Source organism: Temnothorax longispinosus, chromosome 8, assembly GCF_030848805.1.
Source record: "Temnothorax longispinosus isolate EJ_2023e chromosome 8, Tlon_JGU_v1, whole genome shotgun sequence".
Classification (NCBI taxonomy): Eukaryota; Metazoa; Arthropoda; class Insecta; order Hymenoptera; family Formicidae; genus Temnothorax; species Temnothorax longispinosus.
Window position 1 is genome coordinate 13,987,057 of NC_092365.1, and position 25,980 is coordinate 14,013,036.

The following is a 25,980-nucleotide window of genomic DNA, read 5'->3' on the forward strand; positions in this document are numbered from 1 at the left end:
TTGATTATACCGATACTTCTGGGAAACATGAGCCGAGGTCGTTACATTATCCTTATTTGTCTGCGCCGAGGAAGAGACCGATTTACCTGATCGAAATAATCGCAAGACGTAGTTATAGGTAAATCGAATGGCAAAGATTTAAAGTAACTTAATTTAATTTTAATTTTGAAAACACATGGTTCATATCAATCATATCGTGACAGACGAGTGATCAGATCTTTTTGACAAATTTTTTTTAGTGAAAGTCCGCGAATTGAAAGCAAACGTATTTGCTATCGACAAATTCAATTTCTTTTTGAAATGATTTATTGTCAGTGATCGGTAGCACTCGTGCTACACACGCAATTGTAAAAATTGCGACGCATTTACAGTGAGAGTGTGCACATTGTGGTATTAAATTCGTGCAATAAAAGCGACGGTATTTCCTGTCTAGACTCTGCAGTTGGAAAATATTGCACTAATCAGTTCTAAAAATAATCTGCGAAGCCATCGTGTTAGAGAAACAAATAGATATTTGATGTCTCTTCCATATAGATGTAAAAATGACTCATCAATGAAAAAGCAATTCGCTCTTAGGCTAACCATGCGTCTTAATTCTCCTGTTGTCAATCGCAGACCCTACTTAATAATGTCGTATTAATTAACTTACAACGCAACATACATTTTTAAATAGTACGAATATTTTTTATGCTCTTATATTAAGAAGATATAAAAAACGACGTAAAAAATATATCGGATATAGAGATTCTTTTTCATTTCGAATGCTACCGATTCTCTAACGTTATTGTTTTGCATTTTCATCGTTATACAACGGAAAACTGGAAAGGCAAGCATGGAACGGGACCTTTATACAAATACAATTTTCAGTGTACAATTATAGTGTTAATCAAAGATTTTTCTTTCACACGTACATCGGGTCTGCGATTAGGCACGCTAATTCCATAAATACAGCGATATCCGTGATATTATCTAACGTGAAGGACTTATTTACAGTGTGATTCAATGTAAATCCTTAGAAGACGTGTACGAGAGAGAAAGGACGTAATTAACAATTACAATCTTCGCTTCCTTACTTTTAACTCGTTACGTATATTCGATTTCATATACGTATGCTCGACACATCCTCTTACAATTCCTCTCGCACGCATCATTCCAATTTACACAGTTGTGGCTTATTATAAAACGGTATAGTTATATACTCATTATTACATATTGCGAAACTTTCGTCGTGTGATGTATTATTATAAATTGATTAGATACTCAGAAGTATACTAATCTTGTCCGGCGACATGTGTACATCGAACCAGGGGATCCTTATCAAAAAATACAAATCCGCTTAATATCATTGCAGGTTTCATGCAGTGAAATATCATCCATTTAGCACACATTATCTACGACGCGCCAAATTATATCCGTCATCGTCGAAATATTATCGCAACCTCTCATTATCCTATTATATCGCGCATAAATCACTTTCACCGTAATCTCCTCGTCGGTATTTTACTATTTTCTCGTACTAACCATGCGCATGTTTAAATATACGATTAAGGTTTAGTATAGAAAAAGGATTTATAGGAAAATGATGGTCCGAAACTGACATTGAATCTTTTGGTCTCTCGTACAGCAGATTAGTTTAGATTGAGAATCTTTTCAATCGGTAAGTATACAAAAATAAGATATGGTAGATAAATAAATTATGTATTTGTCAATCAGTATCTTTCAATAAAATATAAATGGCGACAATTAAAAACAGAATTTATCTTGATAATAAAAAAATTAATTTAGAGACGATATCTAAATTATTAAAGACTTAATTAACTTTGCTCAACTTAATATGCGTTGTCTATCGCATTACTAATCTTGAAAGTAGCATAATTTTTTAAATTATTGATATCGAAAGTAAATGTAATGATTCTATTCTTTTTCATTCTTAATTTATAACAGTTCTGCTCGATTGTGATCGAATAAAATGAGACAGGAATTAAATGAATATATGTATGCTTTCGTTACTGCCAAACAAGACGTATTTTTCGAAAAGATAACACATGAAATATTCCGAGGCTACACCAATAACTGTAATAATAATTTTGTTACGCGTCTTTTATTATATTTCTTTTGTCATCGCTGTTAATAATTTTCGGTATTTTTATACTCAAAGAAAAAACAAAGTACAAAACTTGCAAATTCATAAAAAGATGTTTTAGTGTATGCATGGAAAATGATTAAAGTCAAAGTGCTCACAATTACACTCTTTCATACGTATAAAGCACAGAAAGTGTAATGAAGGTAAAAATTATATATTGTATAAGAAATTTATCTATATTTATTTGCACGACATACTTCGGTGAAGAGTATAAATGCAGTGGTAGCAGGCGATTTACAAAGAAAGGGATACCGGTGAGACGCGTGGTAGTAGTGACAATTCCAAGATCTTTTTATGCACAAGGCTTGTGTACACAGATACAGATTAGTGTCATCTCCTGTTAACAAAATATACAAATAAAATTATACAGAAGATAACTTCTTGTTGATCATTAATAGTACCGAGACAGTCGTTCCTCTTTTCTCTCGTTTTTTAGAGGATCAACAAGAAGAACCCTATTAAAACAATGCATTTGAAAGTATATACCATTTAGTTATCCCATTTATATTATCATGTATTATCTTCATCTGTATTTCCAGGCAATGCTTCTAAGAATGTCGGGTATAAGAACCCATGTAAAGGGATAAACAATTGCAATTGTACATTTAATGTAAAGTTCATTGGTACCACGAGAGTAATCTCGTGGTTAGAGATAATCTTTCTATAATATACAGATTTCCTAGTAAAGTAAACTTTGTAAACGCAAAACTTTAATATAACAGATTAAGCGTTTGGAACGCTGTGTTAGTAGATATGGTGTTCTACTTTGCTTATGCTATAAATGGATAACGAAAAGCATATGTATATGGATAATCTAAAATAAAAATATGCGCTTAAATTATTGCAGCTTCAACGTAGCCCCAAAGTCAATTGAGAGAAGCGAGACTGCCGACAGCTTCTGTAATCAACTTTTTTCGATTGATTCGAAAAGCTTATACAGTATTTTGATTAAAATATAATATTAGCTCAAAGAAAGTGTGGAGTGTTACATATCTCCCTTTAATGTGACAACGTATGTTTCTCTCTTACCTTTCCTTCGCACATTAATCTTCCAATTATTTGCTATTTACTTGCCTTAGCGCTATAAAAGATTAGAATTTATGTTAAGGACATACAGCCTACCGTTATTCAGATATATCAATTCTCAAACCATTGTTTCGTTGCTGTCTAAAAATATCCTTAACTTTCCATGGAGTTTTCTTTTATCCACTAAAATATCAATAACCATCCTAGTGCCCGATCCTTAGAGATATTCATTAATTACATGTAGTAATTCATTTAATATATATATTATACAAAATATCTCTGCATCGTTGCAATTGTTTGACAAAAGCATACAAGAAGTAACTTAGTATTACACATGTTTAATAGGTAATTTTACATTACGAGTTGCTTTCTAGTATCGATAACGTATTCCTGTCGCATTTGGCAGTAACAAAAGTATCGGAATAATGTGTAGCTCCGATTGTCACGTTTAAAACTGGATCGATGACACAATAAAAGCTTCTCTTACTATGTAAAACTGAAACATAAACGAGCAGATTGAAATAGGAGACTAATTAAGGTTAGACAATATATATATATCTCCCAATTATTCTACCTTATCAAAAAGTATTTATTTTATTACCTCAGAATATGATAAACACATTTTTCTCAGTGCAAGAATTTTTATGTACACTAAATAACCTACATCTCAAAAGCGAGCTTTCTCCGCGTACAGTAGTGAATGCAAAAAGAATTGCAGATACTCCGTTAATGATAAATATATTATAAAGAATTTAGATGTTTAAAATAGATCTTTCTCGAATCTCTATATATATATATGTATAATCGTTTAAACAAATATGTAAAATATCGAATATGAATCCTGTTCGGTTATTCATTCCCATATAACACCTCATACTCATCGAACTAATCGGTTGTCAGATAACGAGGAAATCATAAAAGCGCGAACGTGTCAATCGTGATTTTACGTGATGCAAGTATGAGCATTTAGATGCGATATGTCGTACCGTCCGTTAGAAAACGCTATAAACATGGAAAAACTTACTTAACTGCAAAAAAATAACCATGTCGCCATTTATTAACGGTACTTTTTACAAAGAAGATTCTCGCGCACTCTTACGAAAAAATGGGATGACAGTGAGTAAGAAACACGGTACATAAAGTTGACGTTCACATACTGAACACTAAAAATACTTTTCTTCCCCAATTCTTACACATAGACTTAAGTCTACGGATACCTCTTTTCGCTCTCTCTTTCTCTCTCCCACTTTTTCTCTCGTCGCTTCTTATCGCACGTTCATGTTTTTCGTTTACTTGTTTATCACGTCGTCTAGCTGATAATACATTGATTTCATTATCGTTGTTAGGCATATAGAAATTAAATAATGAGTAGCGTTGCTCATGGGAGTTTCGGCTGTACGAGGCCAGGGAGAGAACAGGCTCACGAGAAATTATCACTAGCTGGTTCCATTTTCATTTTCTTCTGTGGGGAAGTCACTTGCGAACGTAGGTCTGTTGTATTGGCGGGTCTCTTCACTTGCGGATTATTTTTCACTGCAGTGGTTGGATCTGCTAATAATAAAGTGTTTTGTTCAGGGGTGTATCCCTTTGAAAAAATCATTCAAATCAGACAAATCGCGTAACTCACCTTGCAACCACCTGACTTGAGTGGCTGGTCCATATCCCTTGTCGTTTCGTGCTGCTATTCTAAAGATTATGGCCGGTTTCGTAGTGGTGTCCACGTGAGCGGCATTAAGGGCACTATTGTTCACCGAACAAGAATTACTCGAACCGCAATAAACTCTAATAAAAGCTAATTGATTTGGATTCGACACAACTGTTTTTGGTTCTCCGTCATTGTTCAACGCGGTACTTCGCACTGCCAGGTAGACGGAATACTCGAGAATGGGTCCAACGTTGCTAGGCGGCGGTTCCCAAGAAATTTGTGCACCGTCCACGGATTTTGATATCTTTATAGCGCTCGGTGCACCCGGGAATCCCGGAAGACACGTCTTGAATGCCGCTACCTACAACGAAAATTTTATCTTTTATTTGTTGAAGAATTATCTTACTAAATAACATCGCAAGATATGGAATTGAATTTGTTACCTCACTCCAGGCACTTCGTCCACAACTATTCACAGCGGCAACTCTAAATTTGTAGGCAGTACCGGGTTCTAACGCTATTTTAGCTCGTCCTTTAAAAACATCCATTGTCAAAGATTGCGTTATATCTAACGGCTCATCGTCAGGAAGATAATAATGTTGAACGGTAAAACTAGTTCCTTTTATCACTCCCACATCATACCATTCTGCCTCTTTTTTCTCCTCTTCGGTCTGTAAAAATATTAGTTAATGACAACGTTTGTATTTCATTTGATGTAATAGTAAACGATATAGAAAATTAATAGTAGAATTTACCGGTTCATTTTTAACTTTTATCGTTGGCTCTGCCGATCCTAAAGCAGCAGTAGCCAGTGTTGTCAACGCTGTCGAATCATCTCCAGTTTCTGATCTGACATCGTTGATTTTTTCCTGTTTCTGATTTTCTCGCTTTTGAACAGCGAAGTCATCTTTTATCTCTATTTTTACGGGAGTATGTACTTTTTCCATTTCCTTTTCGAGAGGTGCGGCAACACCATTGACCGATGATACGGGCAAATCCGGCAATTTAACCTGTTCCGTAGGTGGCGTAGGTTTCGTAGATTCATCGTTCGGTTCCAATTTCATTTGGACGCTCGGTGTAACAGTGGGGACCATTACATTATCTGTCGGAGGCGATGTACTGTTATCAGTGATCGCCGGTTCATCGGTGTCATTCGATTTTACAGGCGAACTGGTTGGAAGATCAGTTTCCAGTTCTGCGGTTTCTTCTTTCATCTTCTCAACTTTAAGAGTATCGCTTTGGGGAGGATGCGATGCTTCCGTATCTTCGGTAAGTAAATCTTCAGTAATTAGCGGTTTTTCGTCCTCAGAAAACGATTTATTCTTTACATCTTTCACTTGGCTGTTCTCATCTTGCCGAGTCCCGTCAATTTCCATTGCCGAATTCGCGACGTCCGCTGGAGGCGTGTGTTCAGATGAAGCCTCCGCGGATGATTGTACTAAAGGCAACTCGGATTTTATTACGTCATTGACTATTGGTTCCTTTACCTCTTTTTCATTTGGTAACTCTGCATTGTCATCAGTTTCCATAGGTACTTCGTCACCGACTGGTGGATTATCAACATCTTCAGCTTTTTTGGTTTGACTGGTGGTGATCGATTCGGGAAGGTCGGCTGTTTTCGCTTCTTCTTCATCCTTTATGTCAATTTCCTTTTTTACGGCCGAATCCTCTGCCTGAATATTTTCAGATTCATTAACGTTTTGTTCCGTTATCGCCGCCGATTCAGTGCCAGCCGATTCGCTGGCATTATCTGAAGCTGGTTTTTCATCTACGTCCATTTTTTCTTCACCTTCCAGTAAGAGATCATCTATCGGACCATCTACTTGCGGAAGTACGAAGTTTCCGTCGCCGTCGACTTGCATCGGTTCTCCTGCACCCATCTGAGAAACTAGGGCGGCCGCTGTGGTCGCCTCGTTACCGTTACAGCTATCCTCCATTTTATCGTCGCCACCAGCACCATCATCTGTAGCTACCATGAATGATAAACCACCAGATGGTTCCTGGACTGGATCTATCAGACCAGCTTCTGCTGCCAATGCAGCTAATGCAGCATCGGTAGTAGCAGGACCGTCAGAAGTAGATGCTGAAATATCATTTTATCGTGTAAGTTAACGTCGCACATGGTTTTTTTTATGTTATATATCAAAACATAATTTTACCTACCTAGGGAGGCTGAAGGTTGTTTTTGCGAAGAAACAAACAGCATTTTGCTAGTATCTATTGAATCTGATGCGCTAGAAGTAGTTACTATGGAACTACTACTTGTTGGCAAAAGCGTTACCGTCTTTGCACTTATACCCGCGGGCATTTGTAAAGTCACTGGCTTTCCAGATACTGCTACCGCTTCCTATAATTTAATAAGCAAGTTTCAATATTTTCAATTGATATCTTGTAAGAAAAGTACATATATGTTTCTTGTTACACACTTACAGGCGTCTTTTGTATCTGCGGCACGGTAACGAGTTGATTCTTGCCAGTATTGAAGATGGTTTGCGTACCGCTCTTTGCAGCAATAGTCACTGTCTTTGGTACACCGCCTTGCCCCGGAACCGTGATAGTTAACGGCTTGCCAGCAGTTCCACCACCCATTGCCCCGGAGGAAACCACTATCATCTTGACACCCTGCTGATTCGTGACGTGATTGGTAGCTGACAACGGCAAGACGTTTACAGGAGTAGCTACGGGAGTAGCTCCTTGTCCTGCACCAGCTTGCGATGTTGTTACAGCTTGTACAGCTCTTAGACCAGAGCCTGTGGTGACCACGATGAACTGATTGGCTCTTCCGACTAGACCACTGTTTCCCGTCGGCTTAGTAATCATTATGGTTTGCTTGCCCGTAATGTTCTGTCCTTTGCTCATCGTAACTAAGTTGGATGTCTTCATAGTCGTAAGGATTTTTGATCCCGCAACCGTGTTAGGATTTACCAACCGTAATATTGTCGGTCCTTGATTGAGAGGTTTTGCGCCGGTTGCTTGGACACCTTTGCCAGGAATAAGGCTCACCTTGGGTACTGTGGCCATCATGCCTTGTCCGGTCTTCACAAGATGCACAATCTGCGGCTGACCGGGTATATTTTGGCCAGGCTTTTGCAGTATGATTTGCTTGCTCTGTTGTGGCGAGGCAGTGCGCAATACTGTGGCGCCGGGCGCGGCAAAACGTATCTGCTGACCTGGTTGAACGTTCTTCATCCTGATGGTGTTGGTGGCGGTCGCAGCTGCGACTGCGGTCTGTGGCACGATCGAGACATTGTTCATTGTGATCTTCGGGGTGGCTGCTGCTGCCGCGGCCAAAGCGGCGATTCCAGACATGGCAGCGGGCGTTTGACCAGCTGCAGTTGTAATCGTAGTAGTAGCAGTTGCAGTTGTTTGTTGTTGCTCAGTGGTAGCAGCTGCAACCGCCGTCGCTGCAGCCACTGTTGCTGTGGTAGTGACCAGAGGAGATCGGATACGTATAACGTTGCCGGTCGCGACTCTCGGGGTCATAGGACTCGAGGGCTTCTGCACCGCTTGCGACGGTACTGGTTTCTGCACGGGGCTCGCACTTTGGACTCGCAACGGAGCTGCCACTGCCGTTGCCACAGCTGTCGCTACAGATGCTCTAGCGGCAGCGGCAACAGGCGGTGTAGTCGGAGGAAGAGCAGCGACAGTAGTCACAGGCGGAGATGTGATAGGTACTGTCGCGGGAGACGCCACCATCGCAGAGGTTGTTACCGCAATAGGAGTACTGACGATAGGCGCAGTCGGCGTCGGTGCGCTCACCGAAGAGAAAGTAGCGGTCGCCGCTACCGGTGGCATGTCATACTTTTGTATTTGAAGGATATAATATTGCGCGGACGGGCTTGCTGTCCAGCTGACTTCCAACGTTTGCGTGGAAGCTCTAACCAACTGAACTCTGGAAGGTGCCGCTGGCTTACTGACTTCAAGATACCACAGATCTTTGCAACACACCTAAACCGAAAGAAGAATCATATTGTTAGCACAACAATATTTCATCTAATCGAAAGCCATGCCATCATAACTAACCCTAACCTGGTTGTTCCAAGCTTTGCGATAACCATCTCTACCAGACCATACGTAAAGTCTACTGTGTACACCAACAGCACAATGACCAGCACGAGCACGAGGAACATTTTCCTCCAAGGAATCAACGGTTAGTTGTTCCCAAGTAAGTGTTTCTAAAATAATAACATTTGATTTTAATGCTTGTTCTTGGAGAAGAACTTATTATCAAAGTTTATCCAACTGATTATTAAAATTAACAGTATAACATTTGAATAGTATACTAATCATGTATATATATATATATATAATGATATAACAAAGTTACTCTTTTTGTTTTTCATACATATATATATTTTTTAAAGTTTAATAATTCTAGATCATTTATTAAAGGAAAAAAATGACAAACTTACCTAGATTTAAGCATGCTAGCGTGCTTGTGCATTTCCATTCTTTCTCGTGTGACGCGACTTTAACGTCATCAACGACTAATGGCACCCATCCCCCAAATACATACATTCGATGACCAATTAGAGTGGCAGTATGAAGCGACCGTGGTAGAGGGGTAGGTCCATGAACCACTGGCTTGTTCCAAGTCATTGAATCAACATCGAGGAACCATAAATCACCTAGACGACAACCGCTCATGCCACCATATATCACCAACCAAGATTTGCCTGTGGTACGATCAGTGTACGCCACTCCAGTATGGGATTCTCTAGGAGGTGGCGCGTGTCCGTGCGTTTGCGGCACATCCCAGGCTGTTTGGCCATTAGGAAGGAGTTCGAGCGTGTACAAATCGTTTAAATATCTCGGAATATTACTTTTCGGATCGTCACTTTCATTCGCCAGACCCCCGAAAAGGAAGACCCTATTACCAATGAGGGTGAAACTATGCCCTAATCGTGGGCACGGCGGGGGTTCGTGCTTAGGTGGCTTTGGCCTCAAACGCTTCCATTCCCACCGACTCGCTTGTAATTCATACAGCTCGTTAGAATATTTGCCATACTCTACCATTCCACCGAAGACAAAAATACGTGTGCCATCGACAACAAAGCCATATGCTGCACAACCTGGCGGAATGTCTCCCTTTGTAGATGGCACGAACCATTGATTCGTTGCTGCAAAGATATACCTTATATAAATATCTTGATGCAAAATTAGATGCAATATTTATATGCATAGAGAGTTATACTTTTCTATCTTATATAAATAATGTTTTAATGCAATGCAAAGTGCAAAAAATTCTTTTCTCCTGTTTTGATTATTAGTCTATCAATATATGATATATATTCATAAGTATAAAAGATATGTAAAAGATAATATATATATATATAATTCGTTATATATAAATAAGTGTTATTTTACATTTTTATACATTATATATAAAATTACACAAGTATTTCATGAAAGTAATTTAATCGAGAAAAATTGTATCTAATTTAAATAAAATGTATGTCAATGTCTCTTGATAACATTAATTTAATATGCGTAATTTAATGCATAATAAGAAATTTGCATACGTGAGATATCGTTTCAACTTTATAAACATTTTGTAATTAGACCATGTAATTTTGTTTTGATAAATAAATTTTTAATGAAACATAAAGCAGGATTCATCGTTTTTGATAAGATTATCTTTACGTCAATGGTTGGAATCTTGAGATTAACAAACAATAAGGATCTGGTCTTTCCAACTGCGCTATTCGAGCGTTGCATCTCTTTTCCCTTTCTCTCTGATGTTTAGATACGTGCTAATCTCATTTTAAATAATGCAGAAAGTGCAATGTAGTACAGCGGTAAGAAACAATAAATCTGACGAGTTATTTTTAGTCGCAGTCCATTGTATTCTGAACTCGGGAAAAAATTCGTTCGAGCAACGAAGGAAAAATGGGGAAAGAGATAAGTCGAGAAAATGCACGCGCATGCAGCTACGAGGAAGAGACCATATGCATTCCGGCTGTTACCATGGCGAGCTCGTGCGCGAGGCCAAACATTTCGAAATCGGGCTCGAAATGCGCGCAGCTACGCGCGCCGGCGCACGTCGGTCGGCGACGTAGCGCGAGAAAGATAATAATGTACGTGCGGGAGGCGGACGAAGGGCGGAGAGAAGGAACGAGAACGAAAGGAAAAAGGAGAAAGAAAAGGCGGAGGAGCGCGAACGTGGAATGACGGGAAACTCGGCGCGGTGCATCGTGGCGGGGCCGGGGGGAGGGGGAACGCGGGCGGAGCGAGGGAGGGGGCTCGTTGGAGACAGCAATGGCCGCTCCCGCGCGTATAAACATGTAGGATGACAGACCGCGACGATTTCGCGGGTCCGTCGGGGCCCGAGCGCTCGTCTCGCGGGCGCGAGGACGCCGCGCGATCGGGCCCGACGGCGAACGCCGGGCCCGGTCGCCGGGCGTCCCGCACGGGACGCGGAATCGGCGCGTTCGGCCCCGGATCCGGCCGGTCACCGTCTTGTCAACGTATGCCGCCATATTGGTTCGCGGGAATCGCCAGGTACGGCGCGGCGCACGGCAAGGCAAGGGACGCACGGCACGGCCACGGCGGCGGTGGCGGCGTAACACACACGAGTACGCTCGAGCGGCGATAACTCACCCGTGTTGTACACATGTAACTCGTCGACGATGCCTTCGTTCCCGCCGCCGAAAACAACCATGAGATCCTTGATGGCGACCGCCCGGTGGCCATGCCTGGGTCGCGGCTGGGGCCCGGTCGGATTCGCGATCCGCTTCCACTTTAGCATGGGTGCCGCCATGATGACCGTCGATCACATCATTTTTTCATCCCGCGCGATCGTCCTTACACCACCAGCATCACCACCGTCGTTTTCGTCGTTATATTGTCGTCGCCGACCACTCGACCAGTCGACCGTAGAGCGCGACGCTCGGCGAACGTACGCGGGCGTCCCCTCCTTTATCACAGAAACCGCGGCCCGTGTTTGTCCGTCGCGACGGCCGTCGTCGACGACCAAGGCGATCCTCGAAAGTCTCTCGACACTCGCGCAAAATCCACCGCTTCCGCGGGCCGCTCGAGCCGCGCCGTTCTCGAGGCCGGACGTCCCGATTCTAACCTCTCCGAGGGCGCCGTTTCACAGCGGCGGCGGCGGCGGCGAGCTCCTCCCGCGCGCACTCGTATCTGCTCGGAACACGGTGCCGAGACGTCTCTCGAGCCGGCGATCGGCAACAGCGGGGCCGTCTCGCTCGTTGGCGCGCGCACGCGTTCCTCCGCACCTTCGATTCACGAGAAAAGTCGGAAAGCAACTCCGGAGGCGCCGAGACTCGCCGCTACGAGAACGGCGTGTGTATGTGTGTCCCAGCGGCGCGCAACACGTACACACGTACAGAGAGGCGACGCGCGCCGTGTGCGTGCACGTCCGTATTTACGTATACGCGGTGTTTACGGCCACCGACAACGTGGACGCTAGAGCGTCGATTCAGCGACGCGCCGCGACCCGGGCGGATACGCGCTCGCGACGCCGTCCGCTCATATCGCGACGATATCGACTTGGCGGATTCGATAATCTCGAGATTAATCGGCGGCGCGCGGCGTCGTCGACGTCGATTCAGGCGGGGGGCACGGGAGAAGGGAAGGCGCTTCTCGGTGCGCGCGCGCGCAATTCTCGGTCTCTCTCCCGCCTCCTCACCCGCTGCCGTCGCCTCCGTATCCTCTCGCGGTGAAACCTGCGTCAAAACGAACGAAAAACGGCGCGGCAAGATATCACTGTGGCACGATCGAGCGACGCTGAGCGAAGCGACGAGTATCCGCGACCTGACGCTCGTGACGAGCGAGACGCGACGACCGGCCACTGGCGGCGAGCGATTCCGTCGTACTTATCGGGGAAACGGCCGGAATATTCGGTAGCTCGATGGCGCGCACGAGCGGTCTTCGCGGACCTCGTCCACCATTGCACACAACGCGTCGGTAACGAGCGGTAACAAGCGCATTGCCAACTGACGTACTGACGCCGCTCGCCGCTCCGCGGGGAAATGCAACTGCAACGCTCGAGCGATCAGTCGACTGACTTCCTCGATTCTTCCCGTAGGAAGATCGATCGTCGTTTCTCTCATTCGATTAGTCCAATACGAGGGTAGAAATTCGTCACTGACGTAAGAATAGAAAATTCGACCAATCACGTGTCCAGATAATTTTACGGAGTCAAATTGTCCAGAAAATTACTATTGGTCATTTATCCAAGAAAAATCATGTCTTTCTTTTTTCTAATATATCTTTGTAAATATTAGAAGTAAATATAAATATGTGATGGAGAATGAAGAAGCATTACTAAAGTATTTAAATGATAAGATAATCGTATATAAAAATGTATATAAAAATATTGCAAATTTGGAATAAAGGATTGTTAAATTCTAAATTTCATATACCTACATAATTCGTTCATTTTTTAACATGTATTGACAAGTGACAAATTTATTATAAATGAAATTTAATTACAAGCTTCAGTCTTCAGTAAAAACATATTCCTAACATATTTTAATCTCGCATATTGTATATCAAGGAAGTTGCCTTAATTCGACAGGAATCTGTAAGATTTTATTTGTAAATATTGCACTTGTACAAATATTAATGTACAAATATCGTTTATCTTTTTTATAAGTCATCCTAGTTTAAGAGTCATCATCTTTTATAACGTATATTAAATTTTATGTTCACTTTTGACAATATATAATAAAGCAGAGTTAGAGTTGCAAGTGCAATGCTGCAAGTTAAGATAGAAATTCTAGAAATATACAAAAAGAATTGTAACATATATATTCAATTAATGGGCAACATTTGATTTGACATATGTTCAAGATTCATCTCTATTCATTTCACGGAATGCTAAAGTACAACTACTTTCGTTAGAATTATTTTTTGCTTATTTTGATCATACACCTCTAATTCAAAATTATTACAATTGTATATCTAGCATCTTAAAAATAAAGAAAACTGTATATTTCTTAAGCTTAAGATAAATAATCTTTCAATTTTTCCGATTGAATGGAAGTTCACAAATTGATAACAATATAAATGGAATATTATTGTTCTTTGCCTATCAAAGCGACTTCACATATTTTGCATATTGTTTCTTTAAACTGCGGATTATAACTAGCACCGCATAAGGGACACTTTACTTCTGGTTTTCCTTTGTAAATAGGTGTAAACGTGCTTGCGCACAATGAAAATGGATTGTGTTCGTCATACGCTAGTTTATGCTCGTCGACAGGATTCTTGTCACAAGACTGAAAAAGAATAAATGAAATTTTTCATTCGTGGACATTAATCATTTATATAAATATTAATTTACGATAAAAATGAAATTACCTGTAATAGGACCCGAATTTTTTGCGCAAGTTCTGGATTTGGTCCGAGCTCGAGTAATCTTCTCGCGAACGAAGCGGCGGTTTTGTAATTCTTCAATTTGTAGAACAAATTCACCGCTACTTGAAGAGTAAGAATCTGATGTACAGGTTGTAGATTACAGTGCGTGAAGTAAGCTGCCATTTCGCAAATCCTTTTCTGTTCTACTAACGTGGCTCTCGGCAAATTTTTACGCTCAGTTTCCATCTTTAAACCTAAGATATACTCGCGACAAATCTGAATTAGCTGTTGAGCTTCCGCAATATCTTGCTTGGTGTCGACAACGAGTAACGGTACACTTAGCAAGATACTCTGCAGCTTCTCTATCGCCTTGGAAAACTTGCCATTGGTCGTCAATTGATAGCACGCTTGAAGACGCTGAACTAGCTCGGCAAGGTGCAGTCCTACCGCAGGTAAACCTGTCTTTGATGCGGCCTCCTTCCAATTAGAATCCTTCCTTTGGGGATATCCATATAACGATGGTATATTAGGTAGACACGCGTAGGATGTTCTGGAGCGAGCGTATGTATTTAAGAACAGAGATTGATAAGGTCCAAACTCCACCACTCCGACCTGATTATTTAATAATCTAAAAGCAGACTCGAACGATCCAGCCAATATATGATCGACCACCAATTTAGAATTATTAACCCAATGCTGTGGCGGCGAAACTCCTTTAGTAGGTAGACATTCATAGTTATTGGTTTCGTCGGAAGTCGCTGCAGCTTCGAGTTCCGGCGGAAGATCAACGTCCTCGACATCCCATCCAGGATTCTCTTCGCCTTCTGGTGCAATTTCCGCGTCCACGCCTTCTTCGTCGTCTATGCCGAGTTCCTCGTCATTGCCCCATCCTTCAGGTATCGTTTCACCGTTGTCTTCCAGAGCAAGAGCAGCGGCTACTTGAGTCCTGCTACGAGACATCATCGCGCCTTCGAAGAAGCCTTTAGAAACGGTCAGCAGTGGCCAGTTGTTCTCAGCTTGCTGAATAGGTACAGGTGGACGGAGATACGTGGCACCTTTTTCCAATGCAGAAAGTTCCTCGCTCATCGATTGATACTCGCCGTCGTCGTCTTCGTTCGATATTCCATGGATTTTCTCGGTAACGTATGCCAATGATGCTTGTCCAGAATTCTACAAACAGAAATTTATATATAAATTTTTACGCAATGTTATAAAATAAATTTTTTATATATATTTATTATAATCAATGATCAGAACTAATAAGGACTTGTGTTCTCAACGTATATAAAATTATTGATTAATAGAGATAATATACCCGCAAAATCTTAGCTCGTTCATAAATGTCTCCAAGAAGTAAGCTTCCTTGGTATTGTCCAGATACGTCTTTCCGAATTTCCGCGATTTTTATCATTTTACGTAGCTTCTCCAAGTTGCCGGTTATTAGATAGAGGAAAGCCAGCTTCTCGAAGTTCTTGGTCCTTTGATAACACATTTCCACAACTTGATGATTGCCTTGCAGCAAAGCGGTTTGCGCTAAACTCTCCCAGCATGATTTCTGATCGAGCGATCTCGCCGCTTCCAATGCGACTTCGATGTTTCCGCATTCCAGCGCAAGACCAAATCTGGTTTTTTCATCTTTCACGAAGTGAAGCGCCACTTCTGGATATCCCTTCTGCTGTAAGTATGCTATAATCGATTGCCCAACAAGATTCGCGGTGCGAACCATGTGTAAAACTTCCTCGTATTTCCTGTTAATCAGCGCTAATTTGAATTTGTATTCCGTCGGATCTATTCGGAGGATCCTCGGTTTACATTCTCGATCCAAGCAATAAACTTGATTGCCTTTCACTCTCGTGACGTATATCGGTAAATCTAGCGTGCGAATGATGCCATAATCACCGTTGCTGATCGCGTATTTAATGTGATTGCTAGTCGTGTAAATAAATACGCCAGAATCATCCCAAGCGCCGGATTTTACTCTGGTGTTTTCATGTATGCAACAGAGAGATTCTAACCGACGATTACAAATATTGACGGTATGTTTGGCCAGCAGTGCGACATGAGACATGTCGCTGGACCATACGACGTATCTACACTTTGCGATTTTTTCTTCTGCTAAAGTTCTCTTCTGTTGTACGTCAAACAGCGTTACTTGTTCTGGATCGCGCAAAAGTAACATACCAGTGCCAGCGTAAAATATTTCGTCACAATTTGGAATTTGCACTTTTTTTGTGACTTCGTTTTTCAGGTTCTTAATAACTAACTGAAAAAGAAAATATTTTTGTTATTAAACTATATGTAAATTATAAAAATGTAATACAAATATCATAAAATAACAATTATTTACAGAAATAAAAGATAGCGTAAATGTGATGATGCATATATAAAATCTTGATTAATCGTTTAATTGAAATAAATTAATTCAATCAACCGAATTATTGAATTTTAAACATTCTGTTTATGTAACTATTGTATAAAATATACTAACTTACCGAATACGCCCTATCTAATACAGCGAATCGGTTTCTGGCAACCCAAATGGCAGTAACACCGGATGCCCGTTTCGTATCAGCATCTGTGCTCGAATCTCCCTCGCGCGGTATCATATACAAGTCATAGGTACTATTCTCAATATTCGAGGGTGATCTAGTGCATATTAAAACGCTATTTTCTGCCTGATTGTACGACATGCTGTAGGGTGGTGTTTTTCCTCCACCACGTATCTGCATCACCGATGTATCCTTAGACGTAGTAAAATCCAGCTTCCGAAGAAAACGGTCTTTAACGTAATACAGAACGTTTCCGTAAACTGCATAAGCGGGACGTTCTCTCTCGAGTTTGAAAATGATCATTCCAGAATCGTGACCGGCGGCAAACAGATTGAGCGTTGGATGAGCGGCAAGAACCCAGAATCTCTCGTGTTCTCTCCTAAATGTGTGCAAACACGTGCGTTTTGTCATGTCCCAGACTCTGATACTTTTATCTTCCGAATTGGAGAGAATGAGATCCTGTCTAGGATGAAACAGCACACAGGATACGTTGTTGTAATGACCGCGACACGTGTCTACTTCCCAAGCCTTGGCATCATTCATCCGCCACATTTTGATCTGCCGATCATCGGCTCCGGAGACAATAAGAGGTAACGTTCCGTGAAAGCATGCCCAATTTACGCCTCTGTCGTGACCCTCCAGAACGTATTTTACTACTGCATCAGCTTGACCAAATAAATCGGTAGCTCCCGGATTCTTTAGGTGATCCTCGAGACCTCCCGGGCCTGGCGCCACGTTCTTCTTGCGCAATCCTGCAATTGTATTCACCTAATTATTGAGGTACAGTTTCTGACAGTAGTCAAGTTATGAAATTTTCTTGGATTTTATAACTAATTGTAGTAATGACAAATATATAAATAATAAAAAATATAAATTACATGTAAATTTACTGATTTTTAATTAAATAAAGTTTCAAAAAAGCCTTAGATCAAATCTTTATTTTGATAAGTTGTATATTTTCGATATTATACACGAGAAATAATTTTTGCACAAACCGGAAATATCCCAAACGCGGACAGTTTGATCTAGCGAAGCTGACACAATAATGTCCTCCGTAGGATGAAATTGGGCACACATTACATAATGATTGTGCCCAGTCAGTACGCAAATGCAAGTGCGGCTTTGCCAGTTCCAGATTCGAATGGTCTGATCATCTGAAGCACTGAGGATCCAAGGATATTCTTGATGAAACATTGTGGTCCTTATGTAATCCAGGTGACCCAATAGGGTGAAGATACATCTCCGTTGTTTGTAGTTCCAAACTTTAATCTTATAATCGTCGCCGCCAGAAACGAACAATGGCTGCTGATTATGGAAACATATGCCTCGAACGGGCCCATCGTGTTCGTCGAATTTGTCGAGCAGGGCGCACATACGGTAATCCCATAGTTGGATAACGCCATTATGCAAACTGTAATTTATTTACGAATGCAAAATACTTATAATATACCTACGATATGATATTTTTGTTGATTCAATTTTTTTTTGTATTTACACGAAAAATATGATAGATATTTTATATAATTACATATAGGAGATAAAAATCTGTTAAACATATATTACATGTTTATTTAATTTTTATACTTTAGAATTTAAATTTTTTCGATGCAATTTCTCATTTCTTTAATATTATATAATTCCTACTATCTTTTGTACATGCAAATGCACTTTATTCAACGAATATATGGTATCAATTATGCAATTGGTTATTATTAGTTCGCACGCTATACGTATTATCCTTTTCAATTACCGTGAACCATATATATGAGGAACTTTATGCGTGCCCTGGATTGCGAAAACTGGCGATTTTTTCGTCTGGACGTATGATTACAAAATAAAGCATAAGTATAGAGGTCATTCGGAAACTGGATTTCGGGCCTACGCCTCCATACAGGGTGTCATAATAACGCAACGAAAACAATATGAATTTAAAGATCAAGATTATCATGTGTTGAGAGATTAACGTACAAATTCCATTATCTCTAAACAGATTTAGATACTTCCAGCGATTATCGATTATAGAAATCAATAATTAGGTCGACATTGATTAACGATTCTTTGTGATCCGCATTTGGCCGCCTTATATATCTTGTTTATATTATCTTAGAAGGTGTGGTACATTCATTACTTGAATCTGAATACGAAAAGAACGCACAATCATTTCTGAGTCCTTCGATTCAACCTCCTACCAATGATCTTTTTAATATATGCATGAATATTAACACCTGCTGTGTGACAAATTATTCGCTCATAAATACCTAATAAAGAGATGAAATCTGATTGCCTAATTTGTTATTAGGTCACCTTAAACAACATTTCAGAATAATTCATTATATCTTGGTTACACCCATTAATTCAAAACATAATTAATGTAAATAATGAAGCCATATTATTACTACTATTACTAAATATTACAAGTATAACAAATTTAATTTTACCCCACATTATTAATTATAAGATATTTTAGAACTATTATTGCTTGTAATTATTTGTAAGGAAATGGATGTATTGTATAATATATTCATATATAATTTTAGCATATTGATCAATTTTTTCAAGATTGCATCCATATTTATAAAGGAAATAATTTACTTTTTTTAACTAGACGATATATATCCTTGCAAATAAAACATACAATCCGTTAAGATCGCGTATCCATCAAAATTATATAATAAAATTATCTGAAATTCGATCTACCGTGCACTACATAATTTCGACGAATCCAACGACGATTGAGGTAGAGACCCCGCATATCCCCTCAGGACATTTTTACAGAATCAGGTCATCAGACGCAGAGGTGAACACGTGAGAGTGGTGGGGACGTTAAATCTACATTGGACGCCGCGTATATAGAGATCACATCATTACGTACTTTGGTAGTTCACTTTTTAATTTCATTAAGTTCACGTCTCTTTGTCAATCTTCGACAATGGTGCTCTTTCAGTTTTTTACCACCGCTATTGTAAGTACGCATTTTCATATAAAAAAATGTGTATAGTGTCTTAGAACGTTTAATATTTAAATCATTTTATTCTAAAATCTTTAATATGAAACTCACTTTTTATGTGCGTAATTTATTATGAAAAATGATGATATTAAAATAAATAAAATATTTTTTATTCTTTCAGCTTTTGTTAAGTCTAACATCGGTAAAAACATACTCTGTTCCATACCAGAGCATTCAGCTAGCGTTTTCCATCACGCCAAAGTTGATATATACGTCCGAACCTAATCCTGCTTTCAGTGGATATTCCTATACAACTCAGGACTTTAATGGTGGTGAAAGTAATGTTGTTTTTACAACTGGTGCCGATTCTATAAGCAGATTGAAGAATGAAATGGACTCAATGAAAATGTCAAAAGGATTTTCACAAGGAGATAAAGATCAAGAGAATATAATATCTTCGGACCAACAATCTAAATCCATAAAAACTGAAGAAAATAGTAAAAACCAAGATCTTGACTCAAATATTAAAGTTCTCAATGAAGAGAAGAAATCGTCACAAAATTCTGAAGCAAATAATCTTATTGAACATCAGACGAATTTTCAGCACGTCTCCCTTATGAATGTACCTTACTCTGCACTTGGAGAAAATTTACTGAACTTACACCTTCCAGTGTTTCCAAGATATCAGATATCATCAAATGTGATACAAAGCCCATACTATCCTCACAATCCCTACGCTCGCTTAGAACTGCCCTTGCATAATTTTGGTTTTTACAATTCTGTGCCGTTATTTTATCAAGCAGCAACAATCATTCCTGATAACAATACCAAGCCAGCATCGACAGCTGTTGAAAATATGAAAGAATCGGTCGAACCACACATTACTAAAAGCTCGCAACTAAATGCTACCAACTCTGAATCTAGCTCGATAAAATCCAGTCTAATAGAATCGAGACTCAATCAAGAATCAACAAATGGAATCGAAGAAACATCATCGAGTCCGCCTGTTATTTCTACGAACAAATTTGAATCAACGACCACATCTGAGAAAATTAGGGAAGAAATTCCAACTGATGAGACCACAGTGACATCTCAGAGTTCCGTTGAACAGACTACAGACGACAAAGCAAGTAGTACCGAGCCTGCAAGTACAGAAACAAGTTTACTAACAAGTCTACTAACAAAGAAATCAGATACTGCCACATCAAAGAGATGTACGGGATGTATGAAGCGTCTCAACTAAAATATAAATCCATATATTATACTCTATTATTTGTATCACATTTATAATAATAGGGTTCTAATAAAATGCAATACAATCTCCTGCAATTATAAATGTTGTTTAAAGTGAATTATTAAAATAAATCTTTTGGTACTTATCAAGTAAGTTACAGGTAAATCTTCTTACAACGGTAAAAAAATTTACGAACTTATAAATTAATCCCTTCTTCGTGTAATTACTAGTGCCTGTGTTCAAATTATTGAAACCACTGTGCATTGATTAAGAGGTTATGTCTGTTAATACGCATTCACACATATAATAATTATCAAATCATTTTCTAACTTGGTAAATAATTTAGACGAAATATTTTGCTGTTACAAACAGATAAATACTTTATTAGTAAAAATATCAACATGATCAAGAAATTAGTTTAAAGACATCTGTTATTTTACCTCGCAAGCACCCAGGGACGTTTCGGATGAAAGGACAAGCCCTTCACTCGAGCAGATTTCGTCTCAAACTTCGTCAACATTTTACTTCAGCCAATTGTTCAAAACGCGATTAATTAAACATCACCCTCTCGAAATTCTTTAAACTTCTTGACACGATGGAGACACGTCACTACATAACCCCGAACTATAAAATCAACGATATGAAACACAGATGCGGTTTGCACGTTATTTTTCTGCGCTTTTTCTTCTAGTGACATTCCAGTTAGAAAATTAACACCCTAAAGACAACGGAGCATTATCGGTGCAATTGATTGGCTGTCCAACGCGCCAGTCGCCATATTCGGAGCCACTAGCCAAGGAATTTGAAACACATCGACGAGTTGCACGCGGTGCGCTGTGATTGGCCGGTATCGCGGAAGACACGTTTTGTCGTCCGCTCCGCCTAACCTCGGACGTCAATCTGTCAGACGTTTTGAATGAAACTATTCGCCCGACTATTCGGAGTAATTATGATCTAGTCCGAGATAAGACAAACGTTCGGGAGTCGTTAGCTTCTTATTCTTCAAGAATAAAACGGACACTTCTCTCTGTGCTTCCTCTCCATAATTTTTTTTTATAAATATATACCGTCGTGTTGATAACCGGTACGGTATAATGCGAGTGCCGACCAGTGTTGTTTTTCTTAACATTTTTGTAATCGTATTGACTTGCATGAGTAGCATCCAATGTGAGAAAGAAAAACTGGGCGAGGAGGAACTCAAATCTCAAAAATTTCCGCCCTGCGCAGCGTGCAAAATACTTACCAGTAGTTTCAAAAAGGTAAACAACCTCCTTCCTTTCCTGATTTTAGATATAAGTATTTAATTAATTATATTAAAATTATTTTACGTTAAAACTGTCAAAAGAGACGTAACACTATTCATGTTATTTAAATAAATAATTTTGTCATTTGAGAATATTTTCATGAATTATAATTATTTTATAGGGTTTAGACAAGACGAGTCGTGGGAAGTTTGAGGGCGGAGATAGCGCTTGGGAAGAGGACAAGTTAGGCTCGTACTCAAGAAGTGAAATACGACTGATTGAAATACAAGAGAACTTGTGTAAAGATGTCGAGCGTGGCGAGGTGCAGTGCCAATCTTTAGCCGAAGAATTGGAGAGTCAGATAGAGGAATGGTGGTTCAAGCATCAGGATACTTATCCAGATATATACGATTATATCTGTATCGAAAAGACAGAACGTTGTTGTCCGAAAGATCATTACGGTCCGAACTGTACGCAGTGTCCAGGATATCCAGATAGAATCTGCAGTAATAATGGCAAATGTAAAGGAGCTGGCACGAGAAAGGGAAATGGTGGCTGCTTCTGCGACAAGGGATATATCGGAGACATTTGTTCAGAGTGCGCTCCGAGATACTATGAATCTTATAAGGATGAAAAAACCTTGTTATGTTCCTCATGTCATGCGGCGTGCGACGGACCTTGCAAAGGCGCCGGGCCAAAGGATTGCGAGAAATGTGCTGCTGGATGGTACATGATCGAAGACAAAGGCTGCTTTGATATCGACGAATGTTTAAGAAGCAACGATATCTGTCCTGGCAATCAATTCTGCATTAATAAAGAAGGGAGCTATGCTTGTTTGGGTATATATACCTTATCTATTTTTATTAAATTATTTTTAATTTGGATATAATTAAAATAAAAAATTGGGAATCTTTTCAGCTTGCGACAAAGCCTGCAACGGTTGCACCGGCGATGGGCCAGATATGTGTGTCAAATGTGCCGATGATTATCATAAAAAGGATAATTTGTGCATAAGTAGGTACTTCAAATGATATAATGTAACTTATTTTAAATATTTATAATATATGTTATTTATAGATTCAGATCTTCTTGGCCGCAAGAAACAAGAAAATCTGGCGAGATATCTGACGTATTTCGGACTTTGTGTGGCGACATGTATCATTTTGCAACGTAACGTTTATGCGGCAAGCGTTATCGGTTTGTTAGTTGCAGTATATATATCTGTCTCCGAATACATGATCGCATATAGCAATGTCCAGGATACAACGGCAAACATGGATATTCTAGGACCAGGTTAAATAGGAACGCAATTTAAGAAACTCTGTAAAATCATTTTAATATCTTGTATCAGGATACGGAGTCATTATCCATATGTAAAAAATATCGTATATTAGACTTAATATATAAGTTAAAAAGATATCAGAATTTTATTTATTAGTATTTTTTCTTGCTATATTTTTGAGAAACTCTGACATGTATTCTTGATCTTATATATTCGTTTCTAATAACTATATATATTTACTTTACATAATATATGATTTTTTATCTAATATCAACGTATTTAAAAAATTATATGGCCAGTTTTTTAATATATCATTTCTTATTTACCAGAATTATTAATGCCGGCTTTTTGTCTAATATATTTTTATTGTATATTACATTATTGTAAATACTATATCTCAATGTAGAAAAGAAGTGATAAGAACAGAAGATATTACAGATTTAAAATAAGTACATTACAAATTCACAACACATACAATATATTACTTAAGCATTTTTATACTCATAAAAGATTTAAATGACTTCTATGTGAACATATATCTACCTACAGTTTCTGATAGCTATAATATAATAATATTGATTTCAACGAAGAAAACATAATAGTATTGTCAATAATTAATATTAAATGCGAATTTCTATTTCCTATTTTTTTCGACTGTATTTTATTCAATTATTATATCGAATAACATGAAATTTAATTATACTGCATATGAATGTGGGAGAATGCAATGTATCCTTATAAAAATTTATGTTAATGTTTACATTAAAAAGAATGATACTATGTATTATGCATTTGGTATACAATATATTTAATTAATTTATGTCAATATATTATATAGTGTATTGACATAAGTATATTCAGTATAACAAATATGCAATATTATTGAGTAAAAATTGTATTCCCATTTCATCCCTATATATTATACATGTTAATCTTATAATACAATAGTCTTATAGAAATATCAAAATAATTAATATGCAAATATATGTTATCAGTAAGTTGCAAGATTAATTATATTAAAAAATTTTGAAGTATTATATAAGCACAGATTTAAATCATTTACATCGAGTGATTTCGATTTTTCAATGTAAATTCGTTCATTATTAACTTTCCTAAGATAAGTAATTGCACGATTAATTAATTTGCAATTGACTTGCTATATTTATATCTGAAGCATTAGATATGAGATTTGTAAAGGAACAGATATAAATGATATGATTGTAGGTACACAGACAATATCAAGGCTGACTAACAATAAGACAGACAGTGACGATATTATTCATCAATTTTTTATCTTGATGTGAGTACTATTCCAATATTTCAACTCGCTGCATCGAGCACATGAGGTTATGTTAAAATACATCATCTAAAAATATATCTTTCCTAATTAATTAATGTTCAAAGTTTGGATATAAGATTTATGCATTGCTCGACGATCAAATATACAAAACTTTTCACGTTAAACTCTCTTTATGTATTTAACTTATTGAATTGACATCATGCGAAACACTAACAAAAACATACATTCATATAAACTAGAAATTCCATCAATATTGCCATTATACGATAATAGATGGCCAAATATGCACAGCACTTTCTCGTAATTAAAAATTGCTTACTTTACTATTTCTTCTGTGGTGCAGAACCTTCGCACATATACACAACTTTATATCTATAATAGATTTTTGGAACGTTTAAAAATCTCAAATTACTGATAATAGTCTAAAATGAAATAATTCTCTCACTTCTGTATATGTGCATTTATGTACTTTATGTTATAATGTTACAATTCACACAAAACTTATTAAACATTTCATCAAAATGTCACGCGCGTGTGTAGTTACTTAAAAATAAAGTTAATCTAACACTAGATGGTCCAATCGGAAAATAGTTTCTCGCAGTTAAATTTTGACTTTTTTATATATTCTACATTCACATATCAAACATCTCATAAGTAATACTCAGTATAGTAACCATTACTATATAATCTTTTGAAGGTACTTTTACTTGAAAAGTGTTATATCATTCAAATAATAATTCGCATGTCTAATACAATAACGCGTCGTTTAGTGAAAAATCACAATACCGACGCGTTCATTGTCGGCTGTGAAAATTAGTTTGTAAGTTGTCGCTAGATGGCTAAACCTAAAAGCAGTTTCTCGTAATTAAAATTCAACACGTTTTCTTTATAAGTGTCACTTCAACAAAGCCTGTCATAAGCAATACTCAATAAGCGATAAATAATTTATCGCGAATTTTTAGAATGGTAACCAAATTACAAAAACATTAGGCAATTCAAAAGTTAACTTCTTTCTCCTAATATCTTAATCGATCCGACAAATTGCTGAAGACAAGTTATACTTTTCGTTGTTAAACAATGAAGTGCAAATATGAGAAAAAATTATTTATATAGAAAAACTGTGAGATTTCTAATTGTATAATTTAATGGATTTGTCTGTAATGTTACATTAGTATATTACATAATATTCAATATTATAATATTTAATATAAAAATCTTTAAAATGATGTAACAAGATTATAATAAAATTAACAGTGTTATATTTATGTTGTTTTGATCAGATTTGCTTA

At 38.4% G+C, this 25,980-nt stretch overlaps 4 protein-coding genes across 6 annotated transcripts; 2 read left to right on the top strand and 2 right to left on the bottom strand.

Annotated features, from left to right (window-relative positions):
- Nucleotides 1–381: 381 nt before the first annotated feature.
- On the bottom strand, nucleotides 382–13,021 carry Hcf (Host cell factor). 3 transcript variants are annotated; one of them, XM_071786326.1, is made up of 9 exons: nucleotides 11,415–13,021; nucleotides 9,227–9,934; nucleotides 8,844–8,989; nucleotides 7,245–8,762; nucleotides 6,978–7,161; nucleotides 5,570–6,897; nucleotides 5,258–5,485; nucleotides 4,797–5,175; nucleotides 382–4,717 (listed from the first exon to the last, which is right to left on the bottom strand). In XM_071786326.1, the coding sequence occupies exons 1-9, from the start codon at nucleotides 11,572–11,574 to the stop codon at nucleotides 4,590–4,592; spliced, it is 4,779 nt and encodes a 1,592-aa protein (XP_071642427.1). In that variant the 5' UTR covers nucleotides 11,575–13,021; the 3' UTR covers nucleotides 382–4,589. The 3 variants fall into 3 exon arrangements, with proteins under 3 accessions (XP_071642427.1, XP_071642426.1, XP_071642425.1); XM_071786325.1 differs by having other exon boundaries at nucleotides 382–4,720; XM_071786324.1 differs by having other exon boundaries at nucleotides 8,838–8,989.
- Nucleotides 13,022–13,138: 117 nt separating this feature from the next.
- Alphacop (coatomer subunit alpha) lies at nucleotides 13,139–21,490 on the bottom strand. The gene is made up of 6 exons (XM_071786327.1): nucleotides 21,306–21,490; nucleotides 17,680–18,095; nucleotides 16,628–17,436; nucleotides 15,451–16,398; nucleotides 14,139–15,305; nucleotides 13,139–14,056 (listed from the first exon to the last, which is right to left on the bottom strand). The coding sequence occupies exons 1-6, from the start codon at nucleotides 21,383–21,385 to the stop codon at nucleotides 13,853–13,855; spliced, it is 3,624 nt and encodes a 1,207-aa protein (XP_071642428.1). The 5' UTR covers nucleotides 21,386–21,490; the 3' UTR covers nucleotides 13,139–13,852.
- LOC139817975 (uncharacterized) lies at nucleotides 18,142–21,299 on the top strand. The gene is made up of 2 exons (XM_071786331.1): nucleotides 18,142–19,646; nucleotides 19,813–21,299. The coding sequence occupies exons 1-2, from the start codon at nucleotides 19,614–19,616 to the stop codon at nucleotides 20,872–20,874; spliced, it is 1,095 nt and encodes a 364-aa protein (XP_071642432.1). The 5' UTR covers nucleotides 18,142–19,613; the 3' UTR covers nucleotides 20,875–21,299.
- Nucleotides 21,491–21,729: 239 nt separating the features above from the next.
- Creld (Cysteine rich with EGF like domains) lies at nucleotides 21,730–23,592 on the top strand. The gene is made up of 4 exons (XM_071786330.1): nucleotides 21,730–22,124; nucleotides 22,291–22,948; nucleotides 23,028–23,123; nucleotides 23,187–23,592. The coding sequence occupies exons 1-4, from the start codon at nucleotides 21,960–21,962 to the stop codon at nucleotides 23,405–23,407; spliced, it is 1,140 nt and encodes a 379-aa protein (XP_071642431.1). The 5' UTR covers nucleotides 21,730–21,959; the 3' UTR covers nucleotides 23,408–23,592.
- The last annotated feature ends 2,388 nt before the right edge of the window (nucleotides 23,593–25,980 follow it).